At 35.5% G+C, this 17,981-nt stretch overlaps 1 protein-coding gene and 1 long non-coding RNA gene across 2 annotated transcripts in view; both read left to right on the forward strand.

Moving 5' to 3' along the window:
* Positions 1–11,437, forward strand: part of LOC108367424 (sterile alpha and TIR motif-containing protein 1-like) — a gene marked incomplete at its 3' end in the record, with an annotated part of 64,735 nt that extends 53,298 nt beyond the window's left edge. The window contains exons 4-5 of the mRNA XM_017622030.1: positions 10,479–10,810; positions 11,059–11,437. Of these exons, the coding sequence (XP_017477519.1) occupies positions 10,479–10,810; positions 11,059–11,437 (711 nt within the window). The remainder of the gene's footprint in view (positions 1–10,478; positions 10,811–11,058) is intronic.
* LOC108367423 (uncharacterized) lies at positions 5,694–6,026 on the forward strand. Its single transcript, XR_001848248.1, has 2 exons — positions 5,694–5,890; positions 5,950–6,026. It is a non-coding gene; the product is annotated as an uncharacterized LOC108367423 (long non-coding RNA).
* Positions 11,438–17,981: the final 6,544 nt, after the last annotated feature.

Raw genomic sequence — 17,981 nt, forward strand, 5'->3', positions numbered from 1 at the left:
TTGAAATTTACGCTGAATGTGCCGCAAGCGCTCCACTTCAATCCCAAGTGGATTTGTTTAATGATTTGCCACGCTTTGCTGTTTAATTGCGGCATGTTTTGTACTTTTTGTTTGTTAGCCGGCATTATTTTTTTTTGTATCAAATTGTTTGGTTTTCGTGATATCATTGCTGAAGTGTTTGCCTATTACGTGCCTTCGCCAGCTGACTGTGATGCATTTCCTGTCTGTAACGTCAAAGCTTATCGCAAATTTTATTGTTAACGCCTAACTTTGTGATATCCGATTGGGTAAAAGTAAAAAATAATTTATCTGATTTATATATCAGCAGAATGAGCTGCAAAATGGATAGAGTGAGAAATTCAAAGGCATAAAAGATCGCATTTTCGTCTTCGAAAAGGCATCACTAAAAAAGCGTAGGGCTCCGAATTGGTGTCAAGCTAGAACTTGCAAAGTGAAAACGGAGCAAGAAAACTCCTGTAGTATTTTATTTAGAATTGAAATCTAGAATGCTTTTTTAATTTTTTATTTATTTTAATGCTAAAATTGCTAAAAGCTGGCCACCCTAGAAGCCTCTGAGAAACATTTCCTTGCACCGACAGGATCTTAATATAGTAGTTATAATTGAAGTGAAATCTACTTTCAGGCGTAATTTCTTTGTGTTCGGTTTTTACTAGAGTTTTTCCTAACCGGTTCCCATCGGTTTTTTTGGATACCTATAGGCGGTTTTTTTAAATCTTTATTTTTCGAATATCGAATAGACCGAATTTTAAAACCGGTTTATCCGGTTTTTTCCTTACTTTCAATATAGGGAACCGTTTTTTTTTATTGCAATTCTACGAATAACTCGGAAACCGGTTTTGGAAAAAAATGGAACAAAACCGCGCTTTTTTCCATGGGAACTATAAAATTTAATATATTTTGAGACTTACGCCAAAATATTTCAGAAAAATATTAAAATTTACTTGAGCTGTACCGATTTGAAAATCTTTCTAGTATAAATAAAATTAGTTATAAAAAATATTTTTTTACAAAAAATCACTTTTAGGCTTACAAATTTTATCAACGGAATCAAAATAATGACATTTTTGGGGGTAGTTTTTAAATCGGCCCATCTTACATACATATATATTAATTTTTCCACGAATTATTTTGGCGAAACTCTTAAAATTTATTGAATCTTATAATTAACTCGCAACTTTTTTGGTGAGGCACCCTAATTTAGGTACATACTACATTTGTATATTCACTTTTTAACAGTATGATTTTTTAACAGCTTACATAAATTATGAATTATCAAAAATGATATCAAAGAAATTAAATATAACTTCACGAATTTTCTAGCACACAAGCATGGAGCTTTATCGCAAATTGAATTATAAATTTCACAGTCACATTTTCAAGGAAGAACGCCAAGTCATCTACAGCTACGGGCTCATAATTAAAAACACTTGAATGAGTAAACTTTTTTCTTTCTAAACAAAACATATGTACATACATATATGAAACCGCACTATTGTGAACGTAAATGTGCCAAAAATAGTAATAATTTGCTGGCTAAGTAAAACTATATTTTTTTGCTTGCCTACGATTAAACACACAACAATAAATTGTGCTAATTGTGTCAGTTGCAGGAATATTGATTCCAGTTTCATCGGTTGAAAGTAAATTATACTTTCTTTAAACTTATATACTTATATTAAACTTTCTTTTAAGTGATTTCATAAAAAAGGGTTGCAGTTGAAACTAATTATTGCTAAGGTCTCAAAAACGCCCCGAAAAAAAATCCGGAAACTTTTGAAAAAATCTGGACACAATCCGAAAAATTCCGAAAACCCATGAAAAATAAAAACCCAAATTTACTATTTATTTACTGCTAAAAAGAGTCAGAAGTAAAAAAAAAAAAACAAATTAACAAATAATTTTTAAGCCAAACAAAAACCAATCGTTTTCAATACTCACATAAATATTTAGAAATACCGTTAATTCCTGCATGAGCCAACGATCGTAATTAAATTTTCAGAGTAATAAAAGTCGAGATTTTAAAAGTCATGAGAAAAATATGTTCTACAATGGCAAGTACAACGAAAAAAGGCACTGAAGATGGTGGAACGGTGAAACAGGTTTGCGTTGTGGTAACCATATTTAGTACAAAATATCTATGCAGAACCTTTCACCAACTCCGGTACACCCCAGCTTATAAAGATTGTGCTATGGCATAGCGCTTGCTGGGTTGATATGAGACCATTCAGTCCAAGGTACGTCAAAGTTACGCGCAATCGCTTCTTTTCCGATTAGACTACCATAAGGTACTGATTGGCCATGGTTGTTGTTGTTGTAGCAGCATAAAAATTTATCGAAAAGTCTTTGTGGATTGCGTTGGAGTACCAGCCCTTGGCCGATTGGGATGTGCCGCTTACGTAGACCTGCTTGGCGAGGGAACGAATGGCACTGGTCAAAATATCTGCTTTACAGTTTTCCGAAAGACTAATGAAGTGGACAGTTTTTTACGCAACCGCGGGAAAGCTCATTCATTCGCCGGCTAATTTTAAGTGATCCTTGAGTGATCAAAAGGCCCTGATTGCCACTTGCCCATCGAAGTAGATGCTGATTTCACATTATAACGGTATACAGCTGGTTGGCATTTTCATTAATGACAGCCAACTCTGTCAACAAAAAAACGACTGTGATTAGCAGTGGAAGTCTGGCAATCGCTACGCGTCAATTTTCGTCGCCAAAATTCTCTAAATGCAAGGAAGTGGGGCCTAAAAGTATACAGCANAATATTGATGCAGTTGTAATAGAAAAAACGATGATCTATGATTTTGTGAAAAAAAACGCGAAATGAAATAACGAAACGCTTTGCAAAATAAACGAAAGTCTAAAGCGCGAGAAAAAAAGAAACAAAATAAAACAAAAAAGAAACGAAAAGTAAATATAAAGCGAAAAATCAAACCTGATTTCTAAGAAATCTAATTAAAACGAAGAGCGTAACGGAATTAATTATTCATTCCGAAATAAAAGTGAGTAAAAGTGAGCTGCGCAACTAAAACGCTCACAAAAAAAAAAAAAAAACACTGAACTGAACTGAACTGTGTATAGAATCAGTTACAAGCGCAATGCGATAAAGCTTGAAGTGAACCAGCCGCAATAAAGCAGCTTAAAATAAAATAAAAAAATTTCGAAAAAAAAAATTTTTAAGAAAAACTTTGCGCCGTATCGCTGTTATCAGCTTGGAAGACTTAAGCGAAAATCGACAAGCTAGTGAATTAAAATAGCAAAAGTGAGGCAAGAACTTGTAGATAGAGAATCACCGAAAAAAAAGTTAAGTGTGTGTATGTAATTGTTAGTACAAGTAAAATTAAAGGTACTGTGACTGGCTGATTTCTAGATAGCCAACTAAAGGCGAAACAGTTGCGAAGATTGCACGTACGAGCGATGAATTAAAGATACTCAGGCAGAAATTGCACCGCACAAACTAACGTACAGATATTGAAAAAAAAAAACACGCGATTGAATACGTGAAAAAGTGACTGAAATAAAAGACAAATAAAACAAACGTGAAATTGCAGAAAACAAAAATATATACAGCTACAAGAAATTTCATGCTGCTTATGCCAAAAGCCAAGTGAACTTAAGCGCACCCAAAATAAGGTACATTAATCAACCTCAAAAGCTGCCGAAAGCTACAATTAAGTGAAGAGTAAATTATAATAAAGTCAACGTGTCGCAAAGTATTATTGAAGCAGCGCTCATTTTGTATGCCAGACATAAATACTTACATGCATACTTTTGCTATTTTATGTGCTTTTAAGATAGCAGACAATCTTTGGTGAAACGATAAAGTATAGATTTTTTTTTTTCAAAAGCACCAACACAAACGCACGCAGGCAGCTAAAAAGCTACGCCCGCATACATACATACATACATAAGTGCAGAAGTACACAACTTAACAATATTGATTCTCAAAAAGAAGTGATAATAAATTAGTACAAAGTAAAAGTTGAAACGAACAACAAAAAAGCAAAAAAAGGCAAGAAAACGTGTATGTAGTAAAAGGAAGAGGCGAACCGGTTCACGGATTTGCGCAAAAGCACTAAAGTGAAACAAGCATAAATTGATTGATTGATCAAATTGCGATCAGCGGTAGAAGCTAAAGCACCAAGAAGGAACTGAAAAGACAGTAGAAAATACAAAACAAAAAAAAAAATAACAACGCAAAAAAAGTGTTTGCAATTGTAGAGCTGTTGCAAGGTTAGTAGATATGTAAATATGTATGAACTTATAAAAACGAATGTGGTTTGAAGTGAGCTTAATGACTGAAAGTGTCTGGACTGAATGAACTACAGTGTAGTAACTATGAAATGAAGAAGTCCACCATCATATAAAAAAAAAAATTGTTAGGTTGGCATGTAGCTAAGCTATAAAGTGGAAAAAGACTTGATTTAATGACTTGCATAGGCCTTACCACACTTTTGTGGGCCGGAGCCTAGACTCAAAACTTGATTATATACTATCGATCTTGCAGTTTAAGAATCTTCGAAGTAACAAGCACTAGTTTCCAGCTCATGCAGTTCGTTTACTATCTCCTTACCACTGGCTACCATTCCGCAGGCCCTGGATTTTAGTCCAGTTTCCGACCAACATTAAAAAATAAAACATAAAAAAGTTGTTTTCTAATAGCTGTGGCCCTCGGCAGGCAATGGCAAACCTCCGAGCGTACTTCTGCCATGAAAAAGAGTTTCTCATAAAAATACAATCGCCATTCGGAGTCGGCGTAAAATTGTAGGTTGTTGTTGTTGCAGCGGTACTACGAATCCCCCCTGCAACCTCACGGACTAGAGATAACCAATATTCTAAACAAATTGGAAACTAAGGTATTACGGTCCCCTTTTAAGGTAATCGCTAGAAACTCACTGTCTCACAGCAATGCTGGCGACTTCATAAGCTTTTAAGAGCAATTTATGTATGTATGTATATACGGCTTGCATAAAATAAAAGCTATCGTTTTTTCTTACTTTTCGGGCATTTTATATCAGCGATAACCAGAGAAAGCTTTTGATCTGAACGCGTGCATATAAAACAGTCACGATCAAAACCCATCACGGGGAAGCAAGTTTTGAAAGCTTGATTAGATTTGCAATAAACGTTCTGTGTGAAAGCTCTCAATGGGCCTCACTGATATAAAAAATATAAAGAGAGGGCTTTAAAAAGCTTCCTTCGCAGGATATATTTCAATCAAGACTGGCTTTAGTCGTGTCTGTTTTATATTGGTAATGGGCTCCGCCTAGCTAGGGTTCTCTTTAAGCGCAGTGTAAAAGCTTCTTCTTGCCAAAACTGCTTTAAGGCTTTTATTTTGCGTGCATAAGGAGCTGTGTGAGTTTAAATTTAAATTTATTTAATATAATTATGTTTAAAAATGTTGCCGTATGGAGCTTTGAAGCTTTTTAAATCGAATTCTTATGGAAAAGCTCGATTGAATTACTGATTTATTGTTAAACGATCTCTCAAGCATTTGTTTATAAACCAGTCACGTCTAAAAAAATATCATACAGCAGCTTTTTAGAGCTTTCCTAAACTTCCATTTAGAAGCACACGGAGTAAATATACTGGCCTTGGGGAAGCTCTTCTCCTGATCATATCTAATAATTCTTTACAATTTTGGCCCTTCATGCCTCTAACAGCCCTATTCCGGTTTTGCAACAGAACGACAATTGATCATCCTTCATTGTCGTTATTTTGTCATTGTCGTTGCACGTTGCTATTCCTAACAAAAAATGACAAGCGAAAAGCTTTTGTCAACTTGTCATGCATGGTGAAAAGTTCATTGTTGTAGAAACAGCTGGTCAACGCTATTATTTGCAAAAAATATGAGCGGTGAAACACCAGAAAAGTGAGTATTTGTGTGAAATACATAAATTCGTATATTTATAAAATTTATAAACATTTTAGACGTGCAAAATATGAGCGGACGACGCAGGAGCAGCTGCAATTTTATGTGCAGTTTTGTAGGGAGCATCCGGAGCTGCTCGTCTTCCACAAGCACGGCTGCGCAAATAACTAAAATTTGTTCTGCCATTGAAATTAGTTGATTTTTAAATTTTTTTCACAAATTTATTAAATCGTCGCACTTTTTAAACCAACACAAACATATGTTTTTGCCTTGTCACCTGCCCAAAAGGACATGACAATAAAAATGACAATTGGCATGATTCGAGCTTTTGAATTTTGCTGTGAATACCAAAAAGCTGCAATTGTCATTTTTATATCAATTGTCATCGCGGTGAGTTTTGTCAGTGTGGCGGAATAGGGCTGTTAGACCTATTTCTGTTTGTAATTAAATTTGTGTAAGCTTTTTTGAGCGGGCCTGGGAGGAGGATTAGTAAATTTATGTGGATCCGCTAGGTGACGCTGGAGTCAACATATTTACAACAACCGTATTTATTTTCCGATTTGGTTAATAATAAGATCATATTATGCGCATCTATTGGCCACACAAGTAGAAAAGTAGAAAAGTAAAGCTGCTAGGTGGCGCTAGAGTTGAGATCAATTTTTATCGGTCGATTTAGTTCAAAATCGTGAGAGTCGAGATATTTGTGGAACTACTGCTATTTAAGGTTGATTCAGTGTTCAGAATTTGTAGGAAAATTATTATTTTTAACAAAAAAATAATGCAATAATTAGAATGAGCAACCAAAGGCGAGTTTCTTCTTCAAAATTAATATTTATTTTCTAAATAAATAGATTGCACGAATTGGCCGGGTTGAAACATTCTCATTTTCCGCAGAATTTTCTAATTTAGCGAATTTCACTTAAATACCAGTACATTTAAAATTTCTCACGAAATCCCATTCATTTTTCTGCTGGTAATATTTTTTCTTCGACCTACCAAGGATGAGTGTTCATCCGGCATTAAGCTGATAGCTGTCAAAGCGCTCAAGATTGAGTAAGCTAAGACCAAAATTTGGCAATTTTTTCATTTTAGCATTAGTTTCCAGACAACAGATTTCCTTATAAAAATTAAATGTTATTAGTGAAAGAGCGACTTTTAGACGCCGCGTACGCCTACACTCACTAAAGCTGCATAAGCTAAAAAGGCGACAAAACTGGATAGACGTTGAGTGACACAATGTGCCGGTGATTAACAAACATTCATGTGTAGACGCATGTCTCTATAAGATCCATAATATATGTACATATATGCGTCAAGAATGAAATTTCGCCTAAGCAAAGTAAATAAATGAAAAAAGTGAAAAGTTTCGCAAATTTAAATTACAAAAAAAAAAAACATACGCTGTACGTACAACTTGACCAAAATTAGCAATGATTACTAATAGCGAGATTTGAAGAAGATAAACATATATTTACATAAATATGCAATAAATGATGAAAAACTAAAAAAAAAAGTTGTTTTTACAACCAAAAAAGACAAAGTGGCGGCAGTCAGCCATTTGCGCGAATATTCCTTAAAGCGCGATTGCAACATTTTAAGAAGAATTCAAAAGCAGCAAGCCAATTTTAAACTAAAAATTTATTATTTATTTTCGCCTTTACGAGAAAGTGGCGCACGGTGAGCAATTAGTTACGTATACGCCCTGCCGGTAATTTACATACATATTATGTGTGGAGTGTAGGCAATTTATTATTAAACCGCAATCATTATGCGCACAGTTCTATTGCGAACTTACATATGCAGTATATACTGTATAAATATTAGAGTACATTAAAATAAAAATATTTTATTTGCCAGCTGCCATTGCGCGCAATAAATGGAATTCGCTGTTGAGCTTTGCGAAAAACGCCTGCTGGCTTTTCTCCTTTTTTTCTTTAATGAATAAATTATTAAATTTTATTTCTTTTTATTTTGTACTTTGGCTTTTCGTGCCGGCATAAAATTTGCTACATGCCTAGGTACAGTCCGGCATAAAATTATTGGCATAGAAAATTTTTAAAATTTTTTGAATTTTTTCCGCAAGTTTTTTACAAAAGTCTAATTTATAATACAACAAAATATATAAAAATAAAATTTCTGCAAATTCAACAAATTTTCAACTTATCAGATTTTTTGAAAAATTTTTAAAATAAAATTGCGTGAAACTGTTAGAAAAAAAATTGCCAAAAATCAACGCAATTTTTAGCAACTTCAAACTTGCACCATAATTTGCACTAAAATTTTCAAAATTTTTCTGTGAAAGTTGGAAATGTATTGAATTTTCCTGAGCTTTGCACAAAGTTCAGAAATTGTATTGTTATGTTTTTTTTGGTTTAGTGTAAACTATATTTTTATGGAGAATTTACGGAAAAAACTTGAAATAAAAAATGTTGCATACATTGTGAAAAATTCTCTGTACCAATAATTTTGTGCGAGACTGTACATATTCACTTGCTTGCGGGCTAATAATGGATTTTATAGTTCTTTAGTTTTTATGGCTTTTTTACGTGTTCAATTGTTTTGGTAGCCGGCTGGTCGTGCCAGAGTAATTTATTCAATTATGTGTGCCGAATGTAAATAAATATTTGCGCAGCTTTAACTGTAATTTTGCGATTGAGCTTGATGCTTCTTTCGAAGTTTAAATTTTATGTCAACTGAAGAATTTGCTAGGAGTATTAAGAACTAGTGAGCTTCATTCAATAGATTCTATTTCGATGACATCAATTATGGAAAAATCTCAAAAGGAAATCGCATTTTGAATATTAAAACTAAATAATAAATATCCGTATAAAAAGGGCTATTAAAATTGCCGTGTTAAACGTTTTTCATTTGAAATAATGAAATTTGGCACAATTGAAAATCAGGTTGCCGTGAATTTTGGTGTTGCCGTCGCTAAAATTCACTGTTAAACTATTTAACGGTACAGGAAAAGTAGTTAACCGTGCAAAATCAGGCCATCTGCGTACTATACGAATGCCAAAGTTAATGAAAGCTGAGGAGATCTGGCTTCGTGTAGTCGAATTGGTCTGATATGATATCAGCCAAGTCATGTCTCAAGAGTTGAGTATCAGCATATAGTGTGTCCTGCCCCTTTAATATGATATCTAATATTTACATATGTCTTCACTAAATACCGTATATCCAAGAAGTCCCAAAAATTCCGAAATAGTCTAGAAAGTACTAATCATGAAATCGCGAAAGCTCCCGAAAAATCGAGGAGGAATAATCCCGAAAAATCCTTCAAAAATAAACAGGAGTCTCGAGAAGTCATGAAAATCCCAAAGTAGTAACCTGAATAAATTAATAAATACCTGAATAAATTATGAAAAATTCTGAAGTCTCAAAAATACCGAAATATCCCGAAAAATATAGCAGGAAGAATCTCGATATTCAAAAAAAATTCACAAATAAAATATTACCTAAAATAATCCCGAAAAGTAAATCACCGATTGTTTTTATTGAACTTTTAAGTTAAGTAGCACTGTGGGCACAGTCTTGTGTTGAAATCACGCCTCGTTCAGATCAAAATCTTAAATTTCAGGGGAAAATGAACTTTGATCTTGACAACATATCACTGAGAATTGGCGGCTCCTATAGCTCCTTCCTCGTCCTCGAAGAAGTACGGTCCGATGACGCTGCCAGTACACAACTTAAACCAAGCAGTAATATTTGCTGCAAATTTGTTACATTCATATTTTATTCGAGATTTCAAATATTTTATTGTATGAAGAAAAATTATTTTTCTGCAAAAATCTACTACAATTGTAGAATTCAATTTACTAAATAAATTATTCTCTTTCGATTGCCCTCCACCAACCCCAACATACTCGGCTATTCATTTTTTTTTTAATTCAGCCCGAAAACGCCTTCCCTTTGTTTGAGTGTTTATTATATTCCACTTTAATTTGAATAGTACGCTGATAAAAGCGTAATTACGTCTGTTCGCTCACCACTGGCGCTCGTCCAAATTTCTCTTTTGTGAGCGTTGCGCGTTTACTTAGTCGCTAGTGTGGCACATTCGTGCCAAAGCAAACAAAAAATTATTTCTGCTCTGCAATAATGATTACAAATAATTAACAAGCAAAAAAAAAAAAAACCAAATGTGTACAATCAAAATATTTATTTGTTGCGATTGTCGCTTTGTATTTTTAGCGCAAACGACTCATTGCGAAAATATCTTTGCGATGTTGTTTAGACATGCAAATGTATATCTCTATGCGCAGCCAGCCTCAATTAGAAAAAAAAAACATAGAAAGACATGCAAAACATTTTTTTTTTCGATTTACCTCGCAAATTCTGCACAGTCAATCTATCCTTTCTGTGCACCTTGACTTTCGATTCGAATACTTCTTCGACGCTTGCCAACAGCGCCCTCTACACACAAGCTTATGTGCTTTATCTAGCTGCCCACTAGCCTTATCTTTCCTAGATTGTAAATATTTATCTTTATCTACATACAACAAAGACAACAAAATCAAAATATGTACCTTTTTTTCGTGATAACTTTTCAATTAACTTTTCCATATTTCTCCATTCTCTGCATTTTCAGGTCGTTAACAGCAGTACAACAACACGCGTTGAAAAGAAACGTTTACATCACATTACATCCTCATCATCTTCGTCCACCTCCTCGTCGTCGACATCATCGTCCGAAATGAAGACGGCAGCACTGCAACGCGATTTAAGCGAAATGAAAAATTCCATGTCTGAAATAACGGATCTTGTTGGCCGCAATGCCAACAACACGAATAGCGGTGCACTGGGCAGCAGCAGCAATAACTTGGCCATCTCAGCAGCAGCAGCACATCAACCATCCATAAACGATCTCACACAATTGAAAGCGCTGAACAGTGCTGATGCCATTGAAAATTTGAAAAAGAAGTACGTTGAGCTGCTTATACGGCGTTTATATGGGGCAATTTTATATGCAACTTTTACTTGCCTGGTGTGAATGGCCTTTCAACTAATCGCTTCCAATGAAGTTAAGGCGCAGCCAACCAAGTTTTGATTCAACTAATCAATCGCCTCTGAAATCGCCGCATGTGAACGCCGTTTTACTAGGCACTTTCGAAATTCAATTATTACTTTTGTAACTTTGTAAAAAACTAATTTCTTTCCATTCATTTCAGAATCCGCTCATCCATTGAAAATCTCGTCGACAGCGATGCCGAACCGTTGGTTACATTTCCCGATGCCGATGATGATCATCACAAATTGGCCGATTTGGTTAGTGTCTCGAATGGCAAACTTACCACCACCAATGGCTTGGGCGGTTCGGGTAAAATTGTCGATACCGTTAAATTCGAAGAGAGAAGCACAAAGACCGAATCGAAGACGAAAGTCGTAGCCGATGGTTTCAGCACGGAGCAGGCAACTAGCAATTTGGCTGAAATGAAACGGCTACAGACGGGTGATATCGACTATCAGGAGGCTAAAGCGGCAGCAGCGATGCGTAATCGCACCGAAATGGATGGTGTGAAAACGGAAGAGAATGCCGCTGTCATACAGGTGAGTTGGAGAGAAAATGTGTAGGAGGATTTTTTTTTGTTTGATAAGGTGTTGATGGCTTTGAGTTCTCAAGTACTCCGAGTCAGCCTTGAAAGATCAGTTGCTTCTCCTCCAGGCTCCGCAGCATAGTGGGTTCGATTTCGGGTTCGGGTTGAGGCACACGGCCGATGTTAAACTCAGAGATACAAGAAAAGCGAGAGCCACTAGGAGTAGGGTGAAGATTAACTGTGTAGATTCTTGATGTACTCCCTGCACTAAACGGTAAAAACTACCTCCTGAGGGACTGTCTCTCTGATCCAATAATCGTAATAACTTCTCAATACAAGCGTGTGCTGAAAAGATATCTGCATTCGCGCCACGGGAAATTTTGAAACTGTTTTGCAATATAGGTTATGAAGAGTTTCGCGAGCCAGTAGTACTTCTTCCCACGTCTTTATTGAGGCAAACAAAAAATTAAAAGCTTTGGTCCGATACTCAGGGCACTTTTAGTAAACAGTTTTCTCGATAAACAGACGCTTCACCGCCAAGAGACGGGTAACATACAAGGCCTTAGTCGAAGACTGGTGGCCAAAACTTGGAGATGAAGCCCCTATATTCTGTGGTGGTGCATAAATCCAATGCTAGCCAGACCCACGATGACATAAATATGAAGCAGTGGAGTAGTCGGAATGGACCATCTTTTATCACGCTTAGACGTTCAGTCAACAGGCCTCAGTTGCTAAGACGCACCTACGTTACATAAGGCATGCGAACTTGCCCTACTGGAGAATTATTTGGAACCCACAACCACTACATGTATTCATAAACCAAACAGCTAAGAAGGCCCTGTTCAACATTAAAAGAGACAGGTTGCACCTGCAGACTAAGGCGGAAATTTCCAAGCCCCAATTCAATAGGAGTTACACAATCGACAGGTCGAACCTTGAGAAATGCTTTAGCTTCAACTAGGCAGCAAAACCGTCTGTAACCACTCTAAAAAACACTTTTTGGTCTCACATCCAGTGCTGGTATGCTGACGGTTCAAGAAGCGCTAAGGTCTTGAGTTCAAGCGTTTATGAACCCTTCCCTTTGTGAAATAATTCGAGTGTCTTCTGTGCATTGGTTTACGCCATCAGCATGGGTGCAGATGAAAATTTGTAGAGACTTATGATAGCAATTTTCCATTGACAGTGGCAGTCGAATACCATTTGGGGAACGAATTGATGTCATTGGGCACTTACTATGACGGAAGGATTAAGATCAGAGGAGTGTCTACTTAGAAGCGCCAGGTGAATGATGCTACAACTCCAAAAAATTAAAAATACGTAAAAGATAGGCTATGAACTATGTGGTATAATTATCGATTGTTAACGTGTCACGGTAATCGGCTCACCCAAAAATGTACTAACTCAGTCTGGCGAAGGTCGCACAGCTGCAGAGAAAATGCTCTGTACTATACTCAACTTCCAAACAAGACGTACACAGCGGGTCGTCGATGATACCTACATGGTTTGTGTCCGAGGATCCCTGGTCCTATCAGGGCTCACTGGTTCTCTGTCGAATTTTGCTCCCACTCTAACTGTGTATTATTCTGTAGCGTCGTCGAACTTTCTTTATGGTATGCAAACGAAGCCATCTACAAGTTTAAGCCGTCACCAAATAAATGCTTATATACAAACATGAAAGGTATTTATGAAGGAAACAAATTTTAAATCTTGGCATTTCATGTGCGACAAGTTTCGATCGGGTTCACAACCTTCGAATAAACAAGGCGTATTTTCGCTGACCTTAATATTATTTAGTAGTGATCAACGCAAGCATGCCGCCGACTGGATGTGGAGTGAGCATAAACATAGTGAGAAATCCTTAAACCATCGATATGCATAAATATAACTTTGTACATTACTCTACACAAATATTTTGTCACTGGCATTGTAAAAGCTTAAGCTTTGTGTGAAATGAGCCAACTCGCGTGCAGAGCAAACAAAAGTACAGGGAAGTCCCTGCCTGCCAAACGAATTGTTATTTGGTAATAAATGCAAACAACACAGTTGGTATGTAAATGAAGCAAGAAAAGGGTGGCGCATACACATAGCTTTATATAAGGAAAATTTGAAAGTTAGGGGGGACTCGAGCACCCCCCTGCCCCTACCTGGCTACGCCCATGTATGTATGTTTGCATTTTACGCCACAGCCCCATAACGAAATCCAATTTTTGCGCTGCGATACTCCACGCCACAGCGGCTAATCTTTTTAGCTTTGTGAAATATTTTATTTCGTTTCCATAAGTCAAGCTGACATTAGCACGCACGCAAGGCTAGCTAGCGGTGGCAGTGATTAAACTAATTATTCTCTTTATAAAAATCTATATGAAAAATTTACGAGGTGACCTGAATTCGCGTTAGAAAAAAAAAAAATTGGCGTTGCACGAAGGACAACATAATAAAGGACATTTCTTGGAAATCAACAGTGTGCATGAGTGCGCGACAAAAAGGAGTTTATAGTAGAAAAAAGGCCGCTAAAAAAATTTGAAGAAAAAATATTCATGAAGAGGTCGAAGTGAAGCGATTAAAACTCCCCTTAACAGCTGCATGATTCCGACCACACAAAAAGGCTGAATTGTGAAACTTAAACTGAAATGAAATTCCTTAGAAAAGCTTTAGACAGCAAACAAAAATTTCCTCATTCATTTTGCGATGCCAAGGGCGTTAACTCACGAAACACCAAAGGAATATCGATTTTCACTTTAGTGAGTGCTCTTATCCTTTGGCTTCGTCTTCGCTCAACATTAAGTCACAACAAAAGGAGCGGAGAGTTGCCTGGTTGGTTGGCCGGTTGGTTAGTTGGCGGCTGTTTGGTTGCTTGGAAATGCTGGTGTTTTACTAATTTATTATATAAAAGTAAATTTAGTTAGACTAAAGTGAATTTGAAGTGAAGAACGCATGGTCCATGCGACGCGTCGCGTTTGCTGCTCTGACTTTTTTTTGCATTGCTAAGCTATGACTATTATGTTGCTCACAAGATGTCTACTAACGTCAATGCATTGCTTAAAAAATGGCAGCACTGTGTGTCACTATTCAAAGCGTACGCGTCCTAAATCCGTATTCGGAAAGATTAAGGTAATTATGAGAGTGAAGTGGTTGTGTCCTTTGTTCACGCAAAGTGTACAATTATAGCATATCTATTTACCGCTGGAATTTTATCTACTTGGCGGTTAATGTACAAGGGAATGTGTTATATGCAGAGTTCGAAGTTGACGTGGAATATTTGTGTGAACAATCATGTTAATACCCGTACGTTTATATGTTGCACAGTGGTACAGACCCATAAATTTTTTAGAAAAAAAATGGAGGGAATTGGCTTAGAACCTAAATTTTCTGCATGCAATATTTATGGGCATAAATCAAGAAAGAACGGCGTAATCGATTTACTTTAAATCATATCTCTCATATATGTAATCCTAACCTCAAAATCGCTATAAAAATGCCATAAAAAGTGCACCGATGAATATATGAGTCCGAAATTTTGTCCATATGTTTGTATTAACGTTCTATATCAACTCCAAAATCCACGTAATCGATTTATTCTAAAGCACACCACCCATACAAACCTAACCTCAAAAACGCCCTTAAAAAGGCTGTGAAAAGCGGGCCGATGAATAAATATATCACTCCGAAATTTTGGCCTTACGTTAGTAATAATATTATAACTAATCATCCAAAAAATCGGAGTAACCGGTTTATTTTAACACATACCAATACCTGCCATACAAACCTAACCCTAAAAACGGCTTAAAAATACCATAAATTCTATACTATTACTATATAAAGTTACGTTAAAAGTCGCAAATTGGGCGCTACATTTTTTTCAGAGATCGATAGAAAATATTCCAATATTTAATTTTTTGTGTAGCTAGAAGACGGAGAAAGACCGAGCAAACAAAGTTTTTGTCCATAAAAATTGTCAAAGTTGGCATTTATAAAGTGTCATGTTTGTCTTTCGGTACTTTTCGGCCATTTTTCGGAATTTTTTCTGGACCTTTTGGGAGTTTTTGCTAACTCTTAGATTAAAAAATACATTTTATTCTTAACTTTGGTTTTATTGAATGTGTAAAAATTGGACAGCAAAAATTACCGACTATACTTTGTTAAAAAAAAAAACTGCATGTTACTTTTTTAATTTTGCCACAAAAAAACATTTGGATTTGCTTGGTAAATTTTTTTTACTTAAAGCTTCATACAGGGGATGGTCTGTGCTATTTGATACGAAACAAATCTGCTACGAAAAGGAGAGGAACTGAGCAAAAAAAAAATATATAATTGTTTTACCCGCTCATTTGTCGTTATCTTACCTTTATTTGTATCGTTACTATTATCGCTGTTATTGTTAACATCTTGTTATCGAAATTTTTATTGTAACCAATGTCGTTATTGTCAATATCATCATTGTCATCGACTTTTTAATAGTGATATCGATATTTTTATATTTCTGTATACTTATTAATGATGATGTCATCTACTCTAAACGTCGTTTTCATCGTGATATAGATATTTTTTATCTCTACCGCTATTTTAATCGAATAATTTATCGATGTTTTTATCGAAATTCCTATCTATTCTTTTGCCGCATGCACACCTTTTATTTACGCTAATAACTCGTAACGGTAAACCTCATCGAACGCCAGTTTGATGTTAAAATCTAAAAAAAAATTTTGTTTCCGAAACTGAGTTTTTTAAACCAAATCCAAGGAAATAAATACGCTTTTTGTATGTGTAATATTCATGTGTTATGTAATGCAATATTCGGCAGCATTTACTTTCTGATTGCCGTGGAGTTAATTAATTTCATATCTGTGTTATCTTTATGTTTATCACTCACAATGACAATAAATGAAGCTTCAGATTATCGTCAAAATGATTCATTCCAATTGAAATTGAACTCGTCTAACATACACTGGCGGCAGAAATAATAGACTCGTCGTACTTTTAAGAATTTTGGCTATATTTTTTTTAGTTTATGTTATCTTTAACATCTGTTTATAAAAGCCTATGTAGTTATGCAACAAACATCATATAAATCCGCTTTTCAAAATTTTACCAAAAATTTAAAAAATTCGACCAATTTTCACCAAATTTCAAACTTTTTATTCGGAATTTTTAGAAAAATTGTTGGTGTGCTGGTTTGTAGCCCATTCAATTTTAGAAAAGTGCATGTTTCAATTGACTACAAAACACCGTTGATTTTTAAGAGTTTTTTTTTGGTGAGGGTGGCACGAATTTTTTTCCATACAAAGTGTGCTCGACAATTTTTTTATATGGAAGAGAATGCCTAGCATCGTCAAAAAAAATTGTCAAAAATCAACGTTATTTTCTAGCCATTTAAAACTTGCAGTTTATTATACCAAACTTGAATGGGCTACAAAACTGCATACCAAACATTTTTCTAAAAATTCTGAATAAAGAGTTTAAAATTTTGGTGAAAATTTGTCGAATTTTTATGATTTTTTTATAAAGTTTGAAGAGGGGATTTTTTATGGTGTTTGTTATATAGCTAGCCAAGCTTTTATAAAAAAATTTTAAACATAAAATAAACCATGGAATAATAGCCAAAGTAAGGCGAGTCTATTATTTTTGCCGCCACTGTAGCTACATATGTATAATTAGATGATGAAGCAAAGCACTGCCATATATGCCACTATATTCGCTGCTTATTCGATACCTATCGGCTGTAGGCACTAAAATCGATAGCCACCGTGGGCGCAAAACTATGTAGATATGAAAACTTTCTACACGCCGTTATCGACGCCATAGTATCCGAATTCAGTGTTCTATTTCTGCCATAATTTTTCTCGCAAATGTCGCTGGAAGAATAAAGTGACATTTTCATCAATTTTTCTGCCATCTTCGAAAGGTAAGCTAATTTTCAAACTTTTTAAAGAATCTCCTGGCTGCTTCAACCAAAATCTCTACAGTCTCCTCTCAATGAAAAAGTGTTAAAAGAAAAATAAAACTGAGTGATAGATGCTAGACGCTGGCAAAATGCCAAAGCAGCAAATAGCCAGCGGTCATAACGCTTATGAAAAGATAGGAAAAAAAAAAATTACTTTTCATTGGATTGACATCATAATTTTTTATAGCGTGCACATTCAAATTAAATACATATATGTATGTATGTAAATGCAGAGTGCTTTTAATTACAAAAATTATAATGAATTTAAATTAATTAATAAAATGCTACAAAGTTTGCAAGCCGAGTCGATTTTCAAAGCAAAAATTTATGTTCGATCATCACTCGCTCCTACATTTTTTTTTTTTTTTTTTTTGCATCACTCAGAGCGCTCGCTTTCACGCTAAAGATCACTACCCTTATTATCTGCTAGTGCATACAACTACAAACTCATCAATGCCACAACCCCTTGATGTATGTATGTATTTGAAAAGCAATTGCCAAGTTCAAGATTGCAAGCGTTGTGTAAGTTCTGTGTGCCCAAAAAAGTTGAGCGAAAACTGAATGGCTGGCGCATTGCAAAGTACATAAATATTTTTACCTTTTCCCGCCAATGGCG

Source organism: Rhagoletis zephyria, unplaced genomic scaffold (genome assembly GCF_001687245.7).
Source record: "Rhagoletis zephyria isolate East Lansing unplaced genomic scaffold, Rhagoletis_zephyria_1.1 Rzeph_scaffold_02679, whole genome shotgun sequence".
Classification (NCBI taxonomy): Eukaryota; Metazoa; Arthropoda; class Insecta; order Diptera; family Tephritidae; genus Rhagoletis; species Rhagoletis zephyria.